At 45.2% G+C, this 24,377-nt stretch overlaps 1 protein-coding gene across 7 annotated transcripts in view; it reads right to left on the bottom strand.

The window, feature by feature from the left end:
• Nucleotides 1-24,377, bottom strand: part of PNPLA8 (patatin like phospholipase domain containing 8) — a 273,297-nt gene that overhangs the window by 83,169 nt on the left and 165,751 nt on the right. For all 7 annotated transcript variants that reach the window (XR_003858530.1, XM_029615017.1, XM_029615020.1 and 4 more), the window contains one exon: nt 20,099-20,156. Coding sequence is in view for 6 of the 7 variants with exons in the window: in XM_029615017.1 (XP_029470877.1) it covers nt 20,099-20,156 (58 nt within the window). In the remaining variant the exon portion in view is untranslated. The remainder of the gene's footprint in view (nt 1-20,098; nt 20,157-24,377) is intronic.

Below are 24,377 nucleotides of genomic sequence, written 5' to 3'. Positions count from 1 at the left end.
GAGTCGACCGTTTCCGGGCCCGAAGGAAGGCGAAGACGGCCTACTCCGAAAGACCCTCACACTGGAGATATCACCGTTCAAGAAGGCAGGGCGCTAGGCAAGCATGAACGGCCTGGTCGAAAAAAATACAGGGCCCTGACCAAGGAGCCGAGGAAGATGGCGTGGCTGCAGGGGTCCGACCGTCACTAGGTTGAGAAAAACTGTGAGCCAAGGCCTGAAATGGCCCCTTGGGCGGTACTAGAACCATGGAACACCGGAGAACTATCCATCTAAGGACTACCCCGACCAGAGACCACGGGGGGGGGGGGGGGGGGGGGAGAAAAAGACGTTCCGCCGGCCGAGGGAGAGCCAAGGCAATTACGCCCGCTGAGCCGTGGTCGCTCCAGCGGAAGAACCAATCTACCATGGTATTGAGAAGAGTCGCCATGGGGCCCAGGTGGGAGGGGACCACCTGTCGATGAGGAAACCATGGTTGAGCCAAGAGTCCCCACTCCCCGGGATCCAGCAACTGATGACGGAGAAAGCAACCTGAACAGACCCCCTAGCCCGCGAAGTGGGAGGCCGTCGGGCACTGTAAGTGTCGCTATGCCCAGGAGAAGAGATAGCTGGGGTCCAGGGCCACCCACGGACTGCGAGCACCCCCTGGGCGATGGAAGCAAGCCACGGTGGTGGAGTTGTCGGGGAAGACCCATAGGGCGTTGCCACATATGAGAGGAAGAAATTGCAGAAGAGCCAGGAACAGTGCCCAAGACTCCGTAATGTGCCAGCAAGACAGAGACGCTGGCCAGGTCCCCCTGGGCATACTAGGAGCGGCCCACCACTCCTCAGCCCGAAAGACTAGCATCCGTGGGCACTATCGTCCACTGGGGAACTTGGAGAGGTAGGCCCAGTAGCAAAAGAAAAAGCAGGGGGGTCCACCCCTGCGAGACGGCGACAGTAGAGCCCAAGAACGGGAGAACTGTGTGAGACTGTTCTGCCAGGGGCTGCCAATGGGACAGCAAAGTTATCTAGACCAGTCATATTGTAGCAAGGGCCTAAGGGAGAAGGGTGAGGGTAGGAGCCGAGGAGCCCGAGATCTACAGGTAGACGCCAGCTGTCAAAGAAGGGAGCAAGGGCAGACTCTGAGACCGGCCAAGCAACTTGAGGGCCCGCACACAAGGCAAGAAACCTTACCTACCCAGGTGACGAAGCGGAGTCTCAGGTACTCTAACTCCGGGAAGGGCGGAAGATTGCTCTAAGAGAAATACAGTATCCACCCCAGGGACGCAAGAAAGCTAGCCCGCGATACACCGACCACCGACAAGAACCTTTGCCTTGGCCCTGACGTGCCAGAGGCCTAGATAAGAGTAAGCGAGGGGTCCTGCCTGGCGGAAAGCTGTGGCTATCATCACCTAAACATTGGTGAAGATGCAAGGACCCGTCACGAGGGTAAAAGGAAGCGTCCAGAACTCGGAGACCTGGCGGAGGATGCGAACACGAAGAGACTAAGGCAGCCACGATGAAACGGAAAAAAGGAATGTGCCACAGAGAGACGAGTGGGCCAAGGGATGCCCCGGGGGGAGGACGGCATGAGTATGATCACAGGATGAGCTTGCGGAGAAGCGGGAACTGAGAGCCCGAGGACTCTTGTGAGGTCTAATAGTGAACAAAGCAAATAGGATAGTGGCCTGCGACAGGTACGCTGGCTGGGGCTGGGGCCGGGGCCTCCGTGCTCAGACACAGGAGCTTGGCGGGGGTAGCTGCCCCGTATGTCGCAGGGACCGACCACCAAGGGAAACAGAAAAAAGATCCCGCCAAACATGCAGAAGGAGAAGACGTGCCCGTGGCTGAGAACGTCGAGGACCCCCTGGTCCGACCGGAGCCCGACCCAGTTCGCGGAGAAGAGGGAGAGGCAAAGATACTCCGGAGTATGTGTAGGCGTAAGAATTGAGAGCGTGGGCTAATCCTCGCAGAAGAGAAGGCACCCAACAGAATGCTGAGACACAAAACTGTGATCACGAAAGACAAACCCCCCTGAGGAGAACCGTGCCCACGTGGGGTATACCAACTCTGGCCCCGAAGCATGGACTAGAGGGTATAAAGGACCAGGATGGCTGCAGACGGGCCACCGGCAGCTTATGGCCCCTACCGTCCCCTAAAGAATCCAAAGTCTCTCAAGGTCCTGGACAAGGAACAGCTTACCTCTGAATGGCAACGTACCCCCTCGGGCGGAGGAGGCCGGAGCGGTCGACCAGTGGCGCAGCCACAGGAGCCGTGTGGCGGACATCTCCGAGGCAATCGCCTCCGGCTAGAGGCGGCGAAGGGTCGAATGCGCAGCCTCTGGCCACAGGAGGTCCCGGCCGCAGAGGATCATGCCGTTGACCCCATGAGAGACCTGTGCACAGCAGGAACTGCAGCAAATAGTGGAACACATCCATGGCGCTAAAATATCAGAGTGCGCTTCAAAAAGCCTCGGGAACCATGGTCAGCAGGCAGACCGGGGCCGCTTAAAAACCGGAAAAAACCCTCCGGAAATGCGACCGCAGAAGGAGTCCACGGAGTGATTATGGGGTTATTTTTATTTTTTTTTACAAAGCATGCCACCGAGAGGGGAGCTCGTTCAGGGCACGGCCCGACCGGGGAGCCTGCGAAACCGCAGATACAACTGTTTGGGCGGGAATGGAAGGAGAAGGCACCTGGCAAAACCAGGATCCCACTAGGACCATGGCCACATCCGTGTGGAGAAGAGGCGGCACCAGGGAGATTAGCTAACACACCCGGGTTGGCTATAGGATCCGGGAGTACCGGGATCCGTCGGGGAACAGGGAGGGGGCACCTCCGGGACCACCCACGCCCCAAGGGACCCTGGGGGCTCAGCAGCCAGCCGAACCAGCAACGGCACGGAGCAGGGAAATTTTAGTTCACTGAGTTAATTAATTATTATTTTTTTTAATTGATTTGTCCCCGGGGGGGGGGGGGGCAAGGGGGGGAACCTTCCACCTCCTCCTGCATGCTCACTAAAGGGAATTTACACAGGAGGAGGGAAAAAAGACAGAAAAAACGACCCCAAAAATCCCGGGTGGGGGGGGGAAGAGGGAGGCGAGGGGGTGACAAAAAAATCTCCCTGGGGGGCTGGGGGGCTCAAATCGGGGGGTAGCTGTAAAAAAAATCAGCCCCCCAGCCCCAGGGAGCTCCGAAAACGGAGCAGATAAAAAATCCAAAATGGCCACCGTTCCCGGGCTGCCCGACCCGAGAACGGCCTGGCCAGGCTCTGGGGAGAGGATCCCCGGGCTAAATTTGTCTTCCCTGCCAAGGAGGGACCTTCCCCACCCGGCAGGGAGGCACAGAAGGAACCCCCATGGCAAAAATTTGATGGGGGCTGGCAGAAAAGAGGCAGGCTGCCTGCCCGCGGCAAAAATAGAGCCGCTCTGAGGAGAAAAAAAGCTGCAGAGAGAAACATGATTGACAGCCTGCAGGGCCGGAGAGAGCAGGGGGGGAAACCTGCTGCCTCCTGCCTGTCTGGCTGCCGGTTCAAGGCCTGCTATGACCAGAAAAAAGAAAAAATGAAAAAATGCTGGTCAACTGCTTCAAATAAGTTAGAGGTAGGTGAGAACCTGCAACTTATTGATGTTTAAAACTTTTTTTTTTTTTTTTTTTTTACTAAGCACAGCAGCGGGTTCAAAAACCCTCTCGGCAGCCAGAGGGGGTAACGAGACCCTGAGAGTGTCGGTCCCCACACATGGAAGCGTACATGGACTCAGGCTATGCAGCGCAAAAGGGGCAAAGCCCCCCCCCGAGCCCGGCAAGAGCCAGAAGACGGAGCCGTCTCCTGAAGAAAAATTCTGCAGACTTTCTAACTAACCTGCCAATGATATTAAAACAGGAAGAACAAATCACAAATCCCTAAGGAATAAGTACTTGCTTGATCTGTAAAGAAAAGAAGAAGGAAAAGGCTGACCAGCCTAGAGCAGAGAACGAAGGGTGAGCTGCTGCACCTGCTGGAGACAGACGAATACTGAAGGGTTAGAGGATAGGCTCTGTCCTGATATAGGGCATCCTTCAAGTTTTAGTCTGTCTCCACCTGCTGGAAAGGAGGCTCAACCCACAGTCTGGACTGATCCGGCTACGTACAGGGAAAGTTCTTTTTAATATCAAAATATATTGAGGCAAAAATGAGAGTGCTCTCTACAAAACAATGGCACAGATAAGAAATACCCAAAACGTTTTGCCTAACAGATATAATTCAAAGTACAAACGTTACTCAAAACATGTTGAGTGCTTTGTAGAACTGGACTAACAGCCTTACCTTTCATCGCCACGGTGTTTGTTCTTGGCCCCAAAATCAAAGGACTGGAAGTTACAACCTAAAAGGTTCCAGTAAAGAGATTTATAGGGTTCTTCATATATCTGAATACTACTCAATTTCAACATTTAATCCCCTCGAAGCAATGGTATTCAAATGATAGATCCAGAACTGTTCCCTTAAGTTGAGGCAATGAACCCGGTTACTCTTTTTGAAGGAATCTGTGATGTGTTCAAAGATGCTCCATTTCAGTTCTTCAAAACAATGTTTTTGTTCTAAACAATGGGCTACGATGGGAGCTTGAATCTTACATGTCTTCACGCAGGTTTTATGTTCAGTAAGGTGCATCCTGATACTACGTTTAGTACGGCCAATGTAAACCTTCTCACAGGGGCACTGTAAAAAGAACACAACATGAGTGGTCAGACAGTTAGTATTACTATGGAGGTGTATAGTTCTACCAGACACTGGTTCAATCCAGTGTGTACCTGTAATAGACTATGAACAGAAACTGCATCTGCTGCAAGGATTATGTCCAGTATTAGGAACTGAAACAGTTTCTAGAGGTAAAAATGAGTGCATGATGATGTCTTACGTTTTTACCTCTTTAATAGGGAAAACAAGGGAGAGACTGGAGAATAGAGTGTACTGCAAGCACTTCCCAGTGTTTACGAACAATGTGAGCAATCTTCCCTGTTAAATGTGAGTGCTGTAATACTCATACCAAAGATGACTCTGTGGAAATGGCTTTGTCTAATAACAGCCAAGTGCGTTCAGCAGACACAGCTCTCTTATATGCCTTCTTGATAATGTGAAAGGGATACCCACATTCTAATAAACGCGCACTTAATTCTTTGCTTGTATCAAAAAATCAGCTCTGTTGGAGCAAATGCATCATATCCTTAAGAATTGTCTTATCGGTAAATTGTTTTTTTTTAAACTATATGGATGGAAACTGAAAAAGTGTAAAAAATTATTCCTCTCGAAGGTTTTCGATAGAGATGTTCCCAACCTATCTCCTTGCCTAACTATCCAGATATATCTCCCTATTCCATACCATAGTAAACTGTAAGTTCATATCCTGTAAATTAAGCCACTCAGAAAACCAATGGAGATGTTCTTCAGACGATACCCAATTCATAAAGATATCATCTATATACCTATACCAGGTTTGAACATATTTAAAATATTCAGAAGGGTACAGAAACCGCTCCTCGAACTGTGTAACATATAAGTTTGCTATACTTGGGGCCATCGTTGTGCCCACTGAAGTCCAATGCTGTTGAATGTAAAAAGAATCCAGGTGAAAAAAATAATTGTGGTAAAGAGCGAGTTTTGCCAGTCTATGAATGAAGGTGATATACGATGGGGTCTAACACACATGACCACCGCACTTCTAACAATGTCAAGTGCCGCAGCTTGCGGAATATTTATGTAAAGTGTCCTAATATCAAAAGACGCCAAAAGTAAAGACTCAAAATCTAATGTGATCGCATTCAATATATTTAAAATGCTTGGTGTCTTTTATATAGGATCGCGCTTTTGATACTTAAAGTTTAAGGAAGGTATCAACAAGCAATGATAATGCTTCTATTGCTTCTGTTTTAGATCCAACGATGGGGCATCCTGGTGGGTTTTTCAACTGCTTGTGCACATTTAGTAATGTATAAAAGACCGGAATCAATGGATCTTGTGGCATCAAAAACTTGATTTCACGGTATGCAAGAAAACCCTTTTTGGCTGCCAAGTCCAATTCCAGGCAAATAAGGTCTGTTATGGGTGTGGGATCTTCTTCCAGTTCTTTTTAATACACCTTATTACTGAGCTGTATTATGATTTCCTCGTAATGGATTTCCTCCTGAATAACAACCGCTCCTCCTTTATTAGCCAGTTTTATAATCACATTCGGTTGTACTTAGTTGTTTTAGTGTTGCCTTCTCATCTTGACTCATATTCTATTGAATCTGCCGTTTAAGAGATTCAGTTCTAGTGACATCCTTTAATACAAGATCCATGAAAGTCTTAATGTGCGCATCAATTGGACCAGGTGGAACCCATTTTGACTTTGGTTGAACATCCGAAATATCTATTGACACATCATGATTTTGATAAAAAAATATGTTAACTTGCCAAGAGTCTGAAAAAACAGTACAAATCAATTCTATACTGGAACAAGTTATGGAGATATGTAGACACAAACGACAGCCCTTTGTTTAGTACTTGTTCGTGTGTTACAGTAATATACACAATTGAAAAATTAATTACTGAGGTATCTGTTGCATTTGAGACCGGGTGAACGGTTGCGAATACGAGTCTGTTGAATGCTTCATTGGTCTATGACCTCGGTAAGGACGGCGATTCCAATTGTGGCCACTTTCTAAAAAAGGAGAATATTGGCCACGATGCATCTCAGTGATAGTTGTAGATGGAAGTACTCCTTCTGGTCCGCTTTTGTCTGAACTTGATTCACCTGAAGAATCCAAAAAGGCCAACATTTTTTCTACTAGATTGTTTAGGTGAATACTGCCAAGTATAGCCTGGTCCCAGCATGATAATCTTTCTCATCTCGATGTAATTTATAAATGTTGTCCAGTTTTAGGGATTCCCTAAACTGCTCAATAACTGAATTGTGTTCCCTCAGAGCTTTCTCATAATTCTCAATTGACATAGATGTCTGCATTTGTACTTGGCTGTTTCTACAGTAGTTTTCAATGGATCAGCCATTCTTTTGGTACTCTCAATGATTAGAAGCATGAAGTACAATGAGCACTTATTTAGAATGGTTAGCCACTTATCCATTAAAATACTGTCATCCATAAAATTTTTGGCTCTTTATCTATCTGCAACCCCCTAGGAAAAATCTGTTTGACATATTGTAACATTGTAGCGGAATATAGTTTAGCTCAAATTAGTCATTTGTGATGTGTCATTAAAACAGCCCATTCAACAGCATGGGACTTCAATGGGTACAAAGAGGGCCCCAATTACAGCAAACCTATATGTTACACAGTTTGAGGAGCAGTTTCTGTACCCTTCTGAATATTTTAAATATGTTCAAGCCTGATATAGGTATATAGACAATATCTTTATGAGTTGGGTATCATCTGAAGAACATCTCCATCAGTTTTCTGAGTGGCTCAGTTTTCATGGATATGAACTTACAGTTTACTATGGTGCGGAATAGGGAGAGAATATCCTTTCTGGATATCTGAATAGGCAAGGAGATAGGATGGGAACATCTCAATTTACAGGATATGAACTTATAGTTTAGAATGGTGTGGAATAGGGGGAGAATATATTTTCTGGATATCTGGATAGGCAAGGAGATAGACTGGGAACATCTCTCTATCAAAAATACTCCAAGAGGAATCATTTGTTACACTATTCCAGTTTTCATCCGTATAGTTTAAAGAAACAATTTACCAATAGGACAATTCTTAAGGATACAACGCTTTTGCTCCAACAAAGTTGTTTTTTTTTGATACAAGCAAAAGAATTAAGTGTGCATTTATTGGAACGTGGATATCCCTTTCACATTATCAAGAAAGCATATAAGAGAGTCATGCATGCTGAACCCACTTGGCTGTTATTAGACAAAGCCATTTCCACAGAGTCATCTTTGGTATGCAAATTACAGTACTCACATTTAGCAGGGAAGACTGTTCATATTGTTCGTAAAAACTGGGAAGTACTTGCATTACACTATTTTCCAATCTCCCCCTCTTTTTGCCTATAAAAGAGGTAAAAACTTAAAAGACATTGTCTTTTTTATCTTTAGAAACTACTGTTTCAATTCCTAATACTTGACATAATCCTTGCGGCAGATGCAATTTTTGTTCACAGTCAATTACAGGTACACACTGGATCGAACCAGTGTCTAGTAGAATTATACACCTTCATATTAACACAAACTGTCTGACCACTCATGTTGTGTACTTCTTACAGTGTTCCTGTGAGGTTTACATTGGTCGTACTAAATGTAGCATCAGGACGTGCCTTACTGAATATAAAAGCTGCATGAAGACATGTAAGATTCAAGCTCCAATCATAGCCCATTGTTTAGAACAAAAACATTGTTAAGAGCTGAATTGGGGCATCTTAGAACATACACAGATTCCTTCAGAAAGAGTGACCGGGTTCATCGCCTCAACTTAAGGGAACAGTTCTGGATCTATCATTTGAATACTGTCGTTCCTAGGGGATTAAATGTCAATATCAAATGGTATTCAGTTATATGAAGAATCCTATAAATCTCTCTACTGGAACCTTTTAGGTTGTAACTTCCAGTCCTTTGATTTTGGGGCCAAGAACAAACACCGTGGCGATGAAAGGTAACACTGTCAGTCCGATTCTACAAAGCACTCGACTCTTTTTGACTAATGTTTGTGCTTTGAGTTATATCTATTAAGAAAGACAAAACGTTTTGGGTATATCTCTGCCATTGTTTTGTAGAGAGCACTCATTTTTACCTCTATGTATTTTGATATTAAAAAACTGTTGGCGTTCTATGTCACAGCAATCTGTTGATTTTTGAATGGACTTTGAAAAGGAAGAGGAGAGTAGCTACCTTATGAATTTCCCCCTGATGCAGCGAACAAAATTTGAACCCATGACGGGGAAATTCAACTTATAAGTTTTATTTGCATACAAAAAATAAGCTTAAACAAGTCAAAAGAAGGAACTAAGATTTGGCCGATGATTACGGGAGTGCCTAGTATGATGACCACATAGATGGTATGGGGTTTTTGTTTTAGAAGGTTTTATATATATATTCAGCTCCTTCCTTTTTTGTACCTTTATTATATCATATTTCATGAGTACTCATGCACAAAAAGCCATACACTGTATTTATATAAATTGGTGACTCATGGAGCTGTTGAAAAAACAAAAAGGTTAAACTCCCACATTAGTATTTCCAATGAGGACATGCCATTCTTTGAACAAAAGAAATGTTTTATGTCATTCACAATAAGAAAAAGATTGAAGGAAATATATTACTGGTTAAAGAAAAGGGGGAATCATGAATCATGTTTTCAATGCACTCACATAGTCACTTGTTTCCAGATGATTCTATGATGGACATAATCTACTTGGATTAGCTGCTGTTGGAAACAGGATACTGGGCTTGTAGGACCCTTGTCCTGACCCAGAATGGCATTTCTTATGTTCTTATGTGTATTAACATAAAAGAATGGCTAGAATTCATTAGCATAGCTGCACTCATCACCAACCCAACAGGACTTCTATTTGCATTATAGCTTTTAACACAATAGTCTTGTTTCTGTAATGCTTGAAAACATTATGTGAACACTCAAAACAAAAGCGTATGTTCTGAATGTGCAAACTCCTCATTTACCAGTTAGATGATTACAATACTCACTGATTCACTTACAACAGCAGACTTATTGATAAAGTATCACAGGCCTGTGATACTTTAGAAGATGAGGGGCGGGGGGCTGAAACGGGGGGCGGGTCTGCACTAGCCAGCAGCGATCGCACCGTCGCGGTGCGATCGCTGCCGGTTTTGCACCCAATAGCAACACCATAGGAGGTGTAGCTATTGGGAGCGAAATAGGCAGCGAAAAGGCACCTACCTTTTCGCTGTCCGCGGCGTCGGCGCAGAGTCGGCCCTGGTGATGCCCCGACTCCTCCTCTTCTGGGGACGACTCCGCCCCATCCTGGTATCGCATGCGAGCGGCTTGGAAAATGAGGCCCATTATAGGAAAATTAGTTCTTACCTGTTAATTTTCGTTCCTGTAGTACCACGGATCAGTCCAGACAGTGGGTTGAGCCTCCTTTCCAGCAGCTGGAGACAGACTAAAACTTGAAGGATGCCCTATATCAGGACAGAGCCTATCCTCTAACCCTTCAGTATAACGTATGTCAAAGAATAAAACAACAAACCCAAGAACAGGATCAAGCAAGTAACTGTAAAGCTCAACGGAGCAAATATAGAATAATGTAGAAAACATGGTATACCTATACGCTCTTGCATCAACTTGGTATAAGAAAACGACCAAGGCTTCCGGTGTAATTGCTCAGTAATCTTGCACAAAGAAATATATGGAAATCTGCAGACCTGCAAGAAAACAAGCTTCGACAGGACAAAAGATAGACAGGGAAGGGCGTCTGGACTGATCCGTGGTACTACAGGAACGAAAATTAACAGGTAAGAACTAATTTTCCTTTCCTGTACGTACCCGGATCAGTCCAGACAGTGGGATGTACCAAAGCTTCCCTAAACAGGGTGGGACCGAGACAGTCCCGCTCGAAGCACTTGCCGCCCAAAGGAACCGAACACCGGAGTGTGTACATCCAGACGGTAGTGCCGAGCAAAAGTGTGCAGAGACGTCCAAGTGGTGGCCCTGCAAATCTCCTGCGGGGAGACAGATTGACTCTCCGCCCACGAAGTAGCTTGAGAACGCAGAGAATGGGCCTTCAGACCCTCAGGAAGCGGACAACCTTGACAAAGATACGCCGAGGAAATGGCTTCCTTCAACCACCACGCAATCGTGGTCTTAGAAGCATGTTTACCGCGGTTGGGACCACTCCAAAGGACGAAGAGATGGTCCGATACCCGGAAGTCATTGGTGACCTGGAGATAGCGAAGCAAGACTCGTTTTACATCTAGCCGACGAAGGTCGCCACCCACCGTACCCGCAATCTCCTCCGGAGAGAACGCTGGGAGTTCGACCGACTGGTTGACATGAAAAGCGGAGACAACCTTAGGCAAGAAGGAAGGAACCATCCTGAGAGAAACCCCGGAATCCGAGAAACGCAAGAAGGGCTCCCGACAGGACAGCGCCTGAAGCTCGGAAATACGGCGAGCAGAGGAAATAGAGACCAGAAAGACAGTCATTAGAGTAAGATCCTTGAGCATAGCGTGGTGAAGAGGCTCGAAGGGAGCTGCACAGAGAGCACGAAGGACTAGGTTGAGACTCCACGATGGACACGTGGCCCGAGAGGGGGGACGGAGGTGTCTAACGCCCCTCAGGAAACAAATCACGTCAGGGTGAGCTGCTAAGGCATGACCGTCCACCCGACCCAGGAGAGAGCCGAGCACAGACTTGAACGCGTAGAGAACCGAAGGAGAGGCCCTTAGAGAGACCCTTCTGAAGAAAAGAAAGAATCAAAGGAATCGAGGCGGAGCGCGCAGGGACACCCGCCTCCGTACACGCGGACTCAAAAACTTTCCAGATGCGCACATAGGCCAGAGAAGTCGACTGCTTCCGGGCTCGCAGCAGGGTGGAGATGACCTCCTCCCTATAACTTTTGCGCCTCAGGCGACGCCGTTCAAAAGCCAGGCCGCAAGACAGAAGCGATCGGCCTGGTCGAAAAATACAGGCCCCTGCTGGAGGAGACGAGGGAGATGACCAAGGCGCAGGGGCCCGTCCACCGCTAGATTGATGAGATCCGCGAACCAGGGCCTTTGCGGCCACTCGGAAGCGACGAGAATCACCGGTCCCCAGTGGAGCTCGATTCTCCTGAGAACTTTCCCCACCAGTGGCCACGGGGGAAACACGTACAGAAGGATGTCCGCTGGCCAAGGTAGAGCCAAAGCATCCACGCCCTCTGCGCTGTGCTCCCTCCAGCGGCTGAAGAACCGATTGGCCTTGGCATTGCGCAGAGTCGCCATGAGGTGTCCACTATCAGAGCCATGGCCGCGTCCGAGAGCTCCCACTCTCCCGGATCGAGCGACTGCCAGCTGAGGAAGTCGGCTTGAACATTGTCTTTTCCAGAGATGTGAGAAGCCGCAAGGCACTGTAGGTGACGCTCCGCCCAAGCGAGGAGACGGCTGGCTTCTAAGGCTACCAGGGGACTGCAAGTGCTCCCTTGGCGATTGATGTAGGCCACTGTGGTGGAGTTGTCGGACAGGACTCGTACCGCCTTGCCGCAGATCAGGGGAAGGAACTCCTGAAGCGCCAGGCGGACCGCCAAAGTTTCCAGTCGATTGATGTGCCAGCGCGACTGAGTCTGCGACCATGTTCCCTGGGTGGGCTGAGAAAAGCAGACAGTACCCCAGCCCAACAGGCTGGCGTCCGTGGTCACTATCGTCCACTGTGGAGCTTGAAGAGGCATCCCTTGCAGAAGATGAGGAAGAGACAGCCACCACTGTAATTCGTCAGCAGGATCGGGAAAACTTAGGGCAGTCCTCTGGGAGCTTATGGACCTTGTTGTCAGCCAAGGAGTCCATAAGCTTCTCAAGATCCTTGCCAAAGAGCATCTTACCTTTGAAGGGCAGCATGCCCAGCCGAGTCTTCGAGGACTGATCAGCCAACCAATGGCATAGCCAAAGGAGCCTTCGGGCCGCCACTGCCGAAACCATCGCCTTCGCCTGGACACGGACCAGATCGTAGAGGGCGTCCGATACGTAAGCGGGGACTGCCTCCAGACATTCGGCTTGTTCTGCCTCACCTGGCGGAAGTTCCCAGGCGCAGAGTAACTGTTGGACCCACTGGAGGCCCGCTCGCATCATGAGACTGCTACAGTAAGACGCTCTGACCCCAAGGGTCAGAACGTCGAAGATGCGCTTCAGGTGAGCCTCCAGTTTACGATCTTGTGAATCCTTCAAGGCCGTGGAACCTTCCACCGGAATCGTGGTGTGCTTGGCCTCTGCAGAAACATACGAATCCACCGATGGATATAGCAACAGCTCCAAGCCCTCCTCCGGGAGGGGATAGAGCTTATCCATCGCATGCCCCACCCGAAGCGCACCCTCAGGAGCCTCCCATTCCCGCAGGATAAGGAGCTTAAGCATGGGGTGGAAGGGAAAGGCCGAGGCTGGAGCCCTCCCAGAACCGGGTTCATATCCTTAGGGAGCAAGGCCATGAGATTATCCATGGAGGGACTTTCCAGACCCAGCTCCTGCAAAACAAAAGGGAGGAGGGGCTCTAATTCCTCCTTACGAAAAAGACGGAGGGCTCTAGGATCATCCCCCTTTGGGGGGGGGGCCATCCGCCGAATCCGAGGAAGCAGCGGGGTTTAAGGACACGGGAGACATCGGGGGGGGGGGGGGGGGCACCCCCGGAACTACCCGCACCCGAACTGGTCCCTGGGGCTCCGCGGCCGGTCCAGTGGTCAACGGCGCTGAGCGAGGGATTTTTGGTGGGGGGGGGCAAGGGGGGGCTTTCATCCAGCTCATGCAGGCTAGCTAGATAAGATTTGTGCATGAGGATGAAATCCGCTGAAAAACGGACCCTGGATTTGGTGGGGGGGGAGGGGGGGCGAGGGAAGGTCAGGACCCCCTTTCCTGGGCACCCGTGGGGGCCAAATCGGGGGTTAAATCAAAAAAATCTGGCCCCCCAGCCCCAGGGAGCACTGAAATCGGCCCCAATGAAAAATCCAAGATGGCGGCCGTTCCCGGGCTCTGCCGACCCGGGAAAAGCCTAGCCATGCCGGGAGAAGTGGAGCCCCGGGCTAAATTTGCTTGTCCTGCCGAGGAGGGACCTTCCCCACCCGGCAGGCAAGCAGTGCAGAGGACCTGCTGCGAAAAACGCGAAGAGGGCAGCCCACAAGAAAGGCAGGCTGCCAGCCGGGACATAGCTAAGCTGCAGCTGAAGAAAAAAAAGCTTGATTGACAGCCTGCACAGCAGGAGAGAGCAGAGGGAAACCTGTTGCCTTCTGCTTCTCTGGCTGCCGGTTCTAGCCCTACTCTGACCAGAAAAAAATAAAAAACCTGGTCAACTGCTGCAAATAAGTTAGAGGTAGGTGAGTACCTGCAACTTATTGAAAGTTTGAAACTTTTAAACTCCTTTTTTTTTTTTTTTTTTTACTGAGCGCAGCAGCAGCAGGTTAAAAACCCTCTCGGCAGCCAGAGGGGGAACGAGGCCCAGAGAGCATCGGTCCCCACACCTGGAAGTGTCCACGGACTCAGGAATATGCAGGGAACCCCCTCCTGCAAAAGGGGCAAAGCCCCCCTGAGCCGGGCAAGAGCTGGGAGATGGACGTCTCCCACACAAAAACAGTAAAAGCACTAAAAGAAGGCAAAATCTCCTTCATAGATTTTTTTTTCCTTTGTTTAAAACAAGTGGGAATCAAAGAACTACTTGCTTGAGCCGAAAAAGAAAGAAGAAGAGGCTGACTAGCCTACAGCAGAGAACCGAAGGGGAGATGCTGCACCTGCTGGAGACAGACGAATACTGAAGGGGTAGAGGATAGGCTCTGTCCTGATATAGGGCATCCTTCAAGTTTTAGTCTGTCTCCACCTGCTGGAAAGGAGGCTCAACCCACTTTCTGGACTGATCCGGGTATGTACAGGAAGTTTATTTTCATTCTTTGGTGGCCACAGAAATGCAAGGAAACTTTCAAAATGCTTAATGTCAACCAACAACAGGTCAGATTTATAAAAGGCTTGATGACATCACAACATACACTGATATACCTAAGATTGCAGCTGAACTGAAGAGGCCTGTTTCCTTATAGGAAATAAAAAGAAGGGATTCTATGCATTGACAGCATCACAAAGCACATGAAAATTATGAGCTGTTGGTTACTGGATACTCTATTAACTATTGCAGAAATTTAAATAAAATTGGATAAGCAGTTCAAAAGTTATTAGAAGGGGAAATTTACAGGGACAAACAGATATGATATTCTAAGGCCAGTTTCCCTGCAGGAAATTAGACTAAAAAATGACACAAAAAAAAAAGCAAGCACTGGCAAGAGCCACTTACAAAATGTATAGCAACCAAACCAGTGACAGAGAATTCAAAAGCAAGCTTTGGACAGATTCAAAGGGAAGTGATTAAGGCCAGGGACAGAGAAAACTGAAGATCAAGTAAACTCTGCAGCCACACAATAGATAAGGAATACAGAGAGAGAGGTCAGGCCAAAAGATCTCATCTGCTGACAACTGTTATGTTATGATTAATGAGTCACTGTCAACTATTCTCACATGTCAACATTAGGGAGATGGATAGATGGTGATAACAGTTCTAAACAGAGAGATGGCAATTTTCAAATCCATGAACAGCTTGCAGGTCCATATGGCTACAAGACCTGCAAGATAATTTTCAAAGGCAAACTCCCCATGGATTTTCCTTTTCAAAATTCAAGGCAGATGAGGATGATGAGTACTAAAGTACAAGTACTTTGCACCTGCTTTAAATCAGGTGAAAGTATGCACAATAAACTATGGAGGTAATTTTCAAAGGAGTTACATGCATAAATGTGGCATACTATCGTAGCAATTTTCATAAGCCATTTACTCACACAAAGTGCACTTACAGAAGTAAACCCTATGGACAATTCAATGGCATTTATTGTAGCAATTTTCAAAAGTCCACTTATTTGAGTAAAGTGCATTTATTCGAATAAAACCCAGTTTTATGCATGCAAATGCTTTTTAAAATCAGGCCCTATGTGTAGGGGATTTCAAATGTAAATGTACTTTTCTACAGCTAAAAGTATATGACAGAACAGTTTTGAGCTCAGGAAATGTACTCAGTTAACTGCTTAGTTACCCAAGCAAATACCTTTGAAAATAATCCTCAAAATGTGCTTCTTTGGTTATTTTTAAATGATTAATTTTCTATCATTAGGCAGTATAGATTATCTGGTCATACTGGTGGAGACCTAAAATGCTATGGTCAATAAGATATTCCTAAAGTTGAGCCAGTGCAACTTTTTCAAGTAGTCCAGCCAAAAAAGGAAGAAATTAGAAATCGGTTGATAACTTAAAGCTAATTTTGGCTCTAAAGATATCTCTTTTTTTTCAGTTTGGGATACACCACAGCCCCATATTTTCTTGAAGAGAAGTGGAGATAAGTTTGTAGAAATGGCACAATAGTTTCTTTAGTTGTTTTAATCAGTCAGGTGGGGCAGATTGTGGAGAAGGGCTCCATATTTCATTATTGCACCAGGCTCTACTGTTCATTCTTTCAAGTAAGGTCTGTTTCTATCGAGCTCTCCTCAAACTTTTATCTCACACAGCTGACAATATTTTTCAATTTTTAATTTTGCATCTTCTTTTACATTTAAGCTGAATACAGAACAGCATTTTCTATAGTCCAGATGGTAGGATGCAGCTCTTAACAACTACTATCAGTGGTTCTCTTAGATCAGTCACAGATTTTGTGATAATAGAAAACTGAGCTAAGAGCTGCCCCTAAGGACATTCACTGTACAACTAGCTCTAGCAAGCCTAAGAAGCACAAGTTCAAAACAGTAAATAAAAAAAAAAAAAAAAAAGGTTTCCTGCTTGGCAATGCTCCATAGAACTACCAGACTACTGAAGTCACACTAAACAAAACAATTTTTATTTTAGAATACTGCAGTTACCAGAAAAGCAAAGTTGCTTACCTGTAACAGGTGTAGGACAGCAAGATGTTAGTCCTCACATGTAGGTGACATCATCTGATGGAGCCCGGCATGGGAAACTGACTGGCAGACTGAGCATGCCCAGCCTGCTGCTATCCACATGTCCATGCGAGATCCCCCTTCAGTCTCGTAATATAGCAAAAAATACGAGAGAAAAAAAAACAACACAACAAATCGAAGGTGAACCCAACATTGTGGGGTGGCAGGCAGGAATCCTGAGGACTAACATCCTGCTGTCCTAGGAGAACACTTGTTACAGGTAAGCAACTGCGCTTTTTCCTAGGACAAGCAGGATGATAGTCCTCCGAAGAGGAGACTGACGTTTCTCCCTCGACTTAAAGGAGGCTTACGCCCATATTGCAATTGTCCCCAACCACAGGAAGTACCTCCACTTCCTGGTGGGGATGGCACATTTTCAGTACAAAGTGCTGCCCTATGGGTTGGCATCAGCCCCACGCACCTTCACCAAATGCTTGGCGGTGGTGGCTGCCTACCTCAGGTGTTGCTTGGTCCATGTCTTTCCATGCCAGGACGACTGGCTAATCCGGAGTGACACCCGCTCCGGGGCTTTGCAAGTGCTAGCTATAATGGTTCAGACCCTGCAAACGTTGGGATTCGTCAACTTCCCCAAGTCGCATCTCTGTCAGTCTCCACAGCTAGACTTCAGAGGCACCAGGTTGGACACGGCACAAGCAAAGGCTTTCCTGCCCAAGGACCGGGTGGTCGCCCTCTCCTCTCTGGCTACCCTCGTTCGCAACAGCAAGAGGGTGCCGGCCCGCCTACTGCTCCGCCTTCTGGGCCACATTGCGGCCTCCATCCATGTGACCCCCTTTGTCCACCTCCACATGAGAAACCCTCAGTGGGCCTTGCAGTCCCAGTGGCAGCAGGCATCCCAGGATCTGAAGGCTCCGGTTCTGCTCATGGACCCCCTCCGTCTCTCCCTGACCTGGTAAGAAGCCCTTCCCAATTTGGAGACTGGGCTCCCTTTTCAGCCCGTGTTGGACCAGATGACCTTCACCACCAATGCCTCACCTCAGGGGTGGGGAGCCCACAGGGATGGTCTGCAGAGTCAGGGCCTCTGGACTGTGGCCAAAGCTTGCTGCCAGATGAACTTTTTGGAGCTTCAGGCAATCTGGTACACCTTATGGGCCTTCCAGGACAGGCTGTCCTCCAAGGTCATCCTCATACAATGGACAACCGGGTGGTGATGAGGTACATCATCATCAGGATGGCACTGGCTTGATCCTCCTCTGCCAGGATGCAATGCAGATCTGGGATTAGGCCCGTTCCAGGGGGATGTATCTATGGGCCACCTACCTGCCGGGTCCCCTAAATACACTGGCAGACCGCCTCAGTCAGTCCTTCCAACCACACGAGTGGTCCCTGAACCCTGCAGTGGCGGCCGACTTGTTCCACCGCTGGGGTACGCCGGACAAGGAATTGTTTGCTTCCCCCTGCAATCACAAGGTGAGCAGATTCTGCTGCCTGATTCCGGGGAAGGGCCATCCGGCCTGCGATGCTTTCTCCCTTCATGGGGGGCAGGGTCTCCTGTACACGTACACCCCTATTCTGCTCAAGAACCCTGATGAAACTGCAAGAGGACAGGGGGACCATGATCCTAGTGGCGCCCTCCTGGCCAAGGCAGGTGTGGTTCCTTCTTCTCCTGGACTATCTGAGAGTGCACCTGTCCCGCTGGGGACAGCTTCCGACCTCATATCGCAGAACCAGGCACCCTGCGCCACCCAAACTTCCGGGTCCTGGCCCTCACGGCGTGGATTTTGGAGCGCATGATCCTTCAGCTTTTGCAGCTCTTGGATGGTGTGTCCAAGGTCTTGATTGAGTCCCGGAAATCTTATAGCTCGAAGTGGAAGCGTTTCTCCATTTGGAGCAGTGGTCATGGACTGGACCCTTTCTCCTGTACGCTACCCCACCTGCTGGATTACCTCTGGCACCTGTCCAAGTCTGGCCTACAAACAAGCTCAATCTAAGTGCACCTCAGTGCCTACCACTGGGGTGTCTCTGGTGCACCAGTTTCGGTCCAGCCTCTTGTCGAATGCTTCATGTGGGGCCTTGTTCAACTGAAGCCCCCGCTTCGACCTCTGGCGAGGCTAATGCAGCATCCATTCAAGCCTCTTAAGTCCTGTGACCTGAAGCTCCTCACCTGAAAAGTCATGTTCCTGGTGGCGATCACTTCTGCTCGTAGGGTCAGTGAGATCCAGGCCCTAGTTACTTATGTTCCCCACATGAAGTTCTTCCATGATCTCGTGGTGCTGCGTACACATCCCAAATTTCTACTTAAGGTGGTGACTGCTTTCCACATCAACCAGTCCATCCCACCTTCTTCTTTTATCAAGCTCACTGGTTCTCAACCCAGCTCTCTAGTACCCCTTAGCCAGTCTGGATTTCAGGATATTCATAACCAATAACCATGGTATATATTTGCATACAAAAATGGCAGAGCATGCAGTTATATTACAAGCATAATCATTGTAGATATCCTGAAAATCTGACTGGCTGGGAGGTATTAGAGGATTGAGTTGAGAATCACCAACCTAACCAATAAAAATATTTAACATAGATCTGGTGAATTAGCCCAACTGAATTTCAATGGATCTTGTTTCATACTCACAATATTTCAAGTCATGAAAATAGTAGGATAGAAGTGATAACTTCATTAAGAAAACCTACTTTAGTGATCTTGAAAGACTGCATGTTTAAAGTCCATTTCTTAGTAGTCCCACAAATCTATATCTTAAATCATTCATGTATACATTCATACATCATTCATGTATACATTCATGCATACATCCACCCAGTGACTGTGTCTATTCTCATTTAACAATATGCATTTTTATCAGGTTAATATACTTCCTTTCCAAATCAAATTGGGACCCTACCATAGTTGACCTGGATTGATCCTCAGGGAATTGCTGGGAATGATCAGGAGCCCTGGAAATTTTACTATCAAGCATCTGATTGGTTTATTGTTATTTATTTTTATGTTGTGGGAGTGTATTTATTGCTTTTATTTGTTGGGTTGATTTAAATTTTATGATGATTTTTAATTGGAAGAGAATTTTATATTTGTCAATTTGGGGTGGAAACTTTGATATGTAGTATTTAGATTGTAAGGGAGGTAGCTGCTTTTTCCCCCATTGAAAGTGGGAGTGGAAATTGGGTGCCACTTGAGGGATTTATATGTTTATGGTACTTTTGTTGTATTGTATGCTTATAATTTTGTAGACAAATTTGGGTCATTTTTGAGGAAATTTGTATACAAATACAAAATAAAAGAGAATAGAAAAAATTATGCAGAGATCTTAGCCCATACACTTGTTTCAACCTATATATTTGGACCAAAATTCATTAGAAATAATATATAATTCAGATAAACTGATATCCGCTTTTTGTCACTAGTGAAGAACAATAAGCTTTAAGTGTGATTTTCTAGAAAGAATCCTGAGGTTAGCAGAGAGAGTAATCAAAGCTCATAGTTACCTTGGGACAATCAGGATTTCTTGCAGTTTCAATCATAAGATCTGATCCCATTCTTTCCCTGTATATATAAAAAGAAAGCACATGAATAATGTGCAGAAATACAACAAAACTTGTGATACATTTACTGATCCAAATCTATAAAGAGGTAGCTGATGTGTTTAAATAAAGCATCACAACAGTGAAATAACTTTAAAAAGTATTCATTCTCTGTATATGGTATATCGAAAGAGAACCCCTCCCCGGTGAAGCTTCAAATGCCTGAGGAGCCTGTCATGGACAAACGTTCCAACAATGGATTTTTGATAGATCCAGCAGAAATCTAAAAGGGAACCTTAATGCACAGCAGCAAGAAGCAATGCCCAAATTCACTAAATCTTAATTTAAAAGCCGTTTTCTCCTATAAAGCTCCTATGCAGCACCCTTCATGTTGAGTGAACTATGTCTGCCTGGCTGAAGCTTTTCTAAAGCTACATCAGCAATATGAAACAGTACTAATTCAACAAACATATTGGGAAGGAAAAGAATTCCCAGCAATCTGAAAAAAGATCTAACTTTTTCAACTCTTGACATTTTACTTTTTTTTTTTTTAATTTATTGTCCTTTTTGTGTAGCCAACAGCTTGATACAAATAATATGTCCCATTTTCCAACAATTATGCCAACTTTTTAACCTGAATGGACCTTAAATTTGAGAGTGATTCATTAACAAGGTTTTAATTCATCAAAAATAGATTAGTTCAAAACTTACTTTATAGTATTCAAACCCAAGTATTTAATTACATGTATTAATCGCCTCTATGAATTACTGGAAACAATTTACTGAAGAATATTAAAATATATGTAATGTAATGCTTTGAAATAAACATGCTTTCCTTGAAAGTTAGCCATGCACAAATCTCATGATCAGAGTTTACGTACTAAAACATTAAAAAAGGACGTAAAACAATCAGAAAAAATACTTATGAAAGGTACAGGGCAAGTTAATACAGAATGTAAATGTCATACATTGTGATATAAAAGAGCACCTGTTATTCCATGAGAGCAATTTCTAGTAACATTACATTCAAAATAGCTGTTCGGACAGTTTTATTCATTTTTCCATAATTTTTTGTATAAAAGAAAAGATCTTCAGCATTTTGAAAAGTTATGACAAGATAATGTTTCCTGCTCTAAAAATGAAAAAGCTTCAGCTTGACATTTATTTTCCTTAAAAGCATCAGCATTTATACTAATGCAGGAAACCATTCACGTGTAATAGTATATTCCATTAGCAATGCTGCAAAAACAAGCATTTATTTTTAATGAAGCCTGTTAACAGGCAGCCTACCAAGTTATAATGTAGTGATTCAGCATCACTTCTATACTCACGCCCAGTAAAGACAAACCCATTCCTTTGAATAGGTTCTCTCCTCCACACCAACTGCAACAAGGATAGTATGTCTTATTCTCTACTTTGGGGCACAAATTATGATGACAATTTCAAAACCATTTACACAGGTAAATAGTAATTTACAAGCACAAACTGCCTGTCTGAAAAATTATCCTCCCTCAATACGGCTAAAAATGTGCATACTTCTAGTCACATTTAGGGGAGGCATTCCTGAGGGTGGGATTAGAAAAAGATGCATATAGATTGTATTTTTAAGTCTATGCGTGTTATTTTCCATAGAAAATTTACTCGCACAAAAAGCAGGTGCAAATGTCCATGTGTACCCATGAGAGGAAAAAACAAAAAATAAAAAGATTTTAATACAAAAAAATTTTACTTAATAAATTTCTATTAACTTCTAAAGAGACTGACGGTATCAGAAATAGTAGTGCAACCAGTATAATCCACTGTCTCTCGCCCGCAATGGGCAACGTTGTGAATAATGAGTTTGGATATATACGCTTAAGGAAGGAAGATTTGCCAATACATGGTCCATGTCGTGTGGATTTTGTGGGTGACTACAAATGCCTGTACAGCTAAGTATTTTGTGCATTGATTTTATGATACCACTTGGGTAGATTCTGGAAGTAAATAAAATTTAGTATGCTGGAATATTCAAACTGGTGGGAGGTTGACGGTAAATTATTAAAATTCAGATTGCAAGAAACGCTGATACTGCCTGAGGCCCATTCTGGGCGAGAGTCAGTGGATTATACTGGTTGCACTACTATTTCTGATACCGTCAATCTCTTTAGAAGTTAATAGAAATGTATTAAGTATTAAAATCATTTTTCCCCCTCTCATTTTTGGTTTTGGTAATTCTGGAGAGGTGTTTCTCTGTATTGTGGTTACTTTGTACCCATGGCAGGTTTCAAAGTGGAAGTACATGTGCATTCAAAGGGTGAAAAATACCCACAGACTTTGTCCCAAAGCAGACAGTCTGAAAATGATCTCCTATATGTGCAAGTCTGGGTCAAGAAAGTGATTCAGATGCCTAGGCCAAGAAAGTCAAAGAATATACCCATATTTTTCTGTATTCTGTTCTCAGAAACCAACTACTAAAAAGAATACAGCCGAGACAGAATGCTGCATATACCTCTGAAATGAAAGGAATGTAAGGAAACACAATTTCATCATCAATAACAAGAGCACAGGCTAGACTGGATGCTATTAATGCTATGAATACAAGATAGGATATCAGAAACTAAAATCATTTTTCATCCAATAATGTCTAGCTTCTATTCCCATCATTTACCCACTATGTGCTAAGTGAATCTCTCTCTTTTTTTTTTTTTGTTCTTAAACTTGCAAAAGGTTTCTCTTAAAAAACACGTAATATATCATTGAGAACACACATCTTCTCTGCTATGATGGACCATTAAGAATTTTTTGTAGATGTGGTCTCTGCCAGTCTCCAAGGCTAAACATGTGTTGTGCCAATTATAAAACCAGGGTTGTGTGCATTCTCTAATATCCTAGGATCCTAACATCAGCTAATGTTTCAGCCATGCCTGCATCAGGGGAAGCTTAAGTGAAAGCTAGCTCTCCCAATTAAAACAAATATTACAGCCTTCCAGTCACTTCAGTTATATTGACTACTAAACAAGATAGAATAAACACTGGCAGAAAACGCTGGTCTTTAAATGCTTTACATCAGAAAGATCAATATCATGAAGAAGCATATGACTATGTGAGCTCTCAGATCACAGGATAGGGGCTTATCACCGAATAAGTGGAAAAGACATTTAGATAAGACTGTCTTCATTGGCTTTGATTGAGAATATTCAAATTATTGCAGTGAATTCATATGTGATGTCCCAAAACTGGGTATATTTACAAAAATCCTGACAAGTTAAAGTCAGCATCTGCAGAATATGGCTGCCCATCTTATTACAGGCAGTTTATAACATGTTTCAACTGGATCATTTCTTAGACAGCTACACTGGCTACCTACAACTCAGTGTTGTAGATTTAAATGTCTGATTTTGGCCTTCAGGGTAGTGAAGGGGCTAGGCCCCCTCGTATCTGAAAAAAAGTTTTGAGGTAGGCGTCTAGCTGTCGTAACTTGTGAGTAAACAATAGATACCAACTTCCACTCCCAGTGGCAAAGGATTTTAAGCATGTGCGTTTACAGAATCAGGCTTTTTCGGCAGTAGTACCAAAATGCTGGAATGAGCTTCCTCTCGCATTATGAAGGAAGGTGATCTGCTCAAATTCCGACAAGGCCTGAAAACATGGTGTCCCAGGTGAATGATAGGTGAGGAAGGAGGATACACAATCATTGATAGCAACTGTTGAAATTGTTTTTTTACGGTTTTGTTTTAACTGTATTGTGAATGAATTTTATATTTTGTAATTTTATGTGAAATTGTATACATTACTTTGGGCAAATCCTAGTTGATTTGGAAAGTGATTCATTAATGCTGTTAAATAAACAGATTTGCAGCAAATGTGTTCAATTCAGAGAGACTGTACTTTGTTCAACCCAAAGGAACAACTGTGCTGTGTTGCCACCCAACCACTAAGGTAAGACTTGATCCAGCACACAGAACTCAAGATCTTCAAATTTAATGTATAATATGTAATGTAGTGCAATACCAGAAGGATTGCTTCATGCTGATGTTTAAGATAACAATTATATTTTAATAGGTAAATCCATAAAGAATGAAGTAGTTTTGCCTGTGTAGAGCTTCAGAGAAGTGCATTGTAAAGGAGCATATGTTTTATTGATCTGCTCCCCCAGAGGAGCTAGCAATCTATTATTGATCAGCTCCTCCCGAAGGGAGAAGTAGCAATCTGTTATGGATCTGCGTCCCCAGAGGGGAGGAGTTAGCAGAGTGTTAGTAATCAG

The sequence above is a fragment of the Rhinatrema bivittatum genome, chromosome 9 (assembly GCF_901001135.1).
Source record: "Rhinatrema bivittatum chromosome 9, aRhiBiv1.1, whole genome shotgun sequence".
NCBI lineage: Eukaryota > Metazoa > Chordata > Amphibia > Gymnophiona > Rhinatrematidae > Rhinatrema > Rhinatrema bivittatum.
Note: the sequence above shows the minus strand (reverse complement) of the source record. Positions and strands in the feature narration are given on the sequence as shown.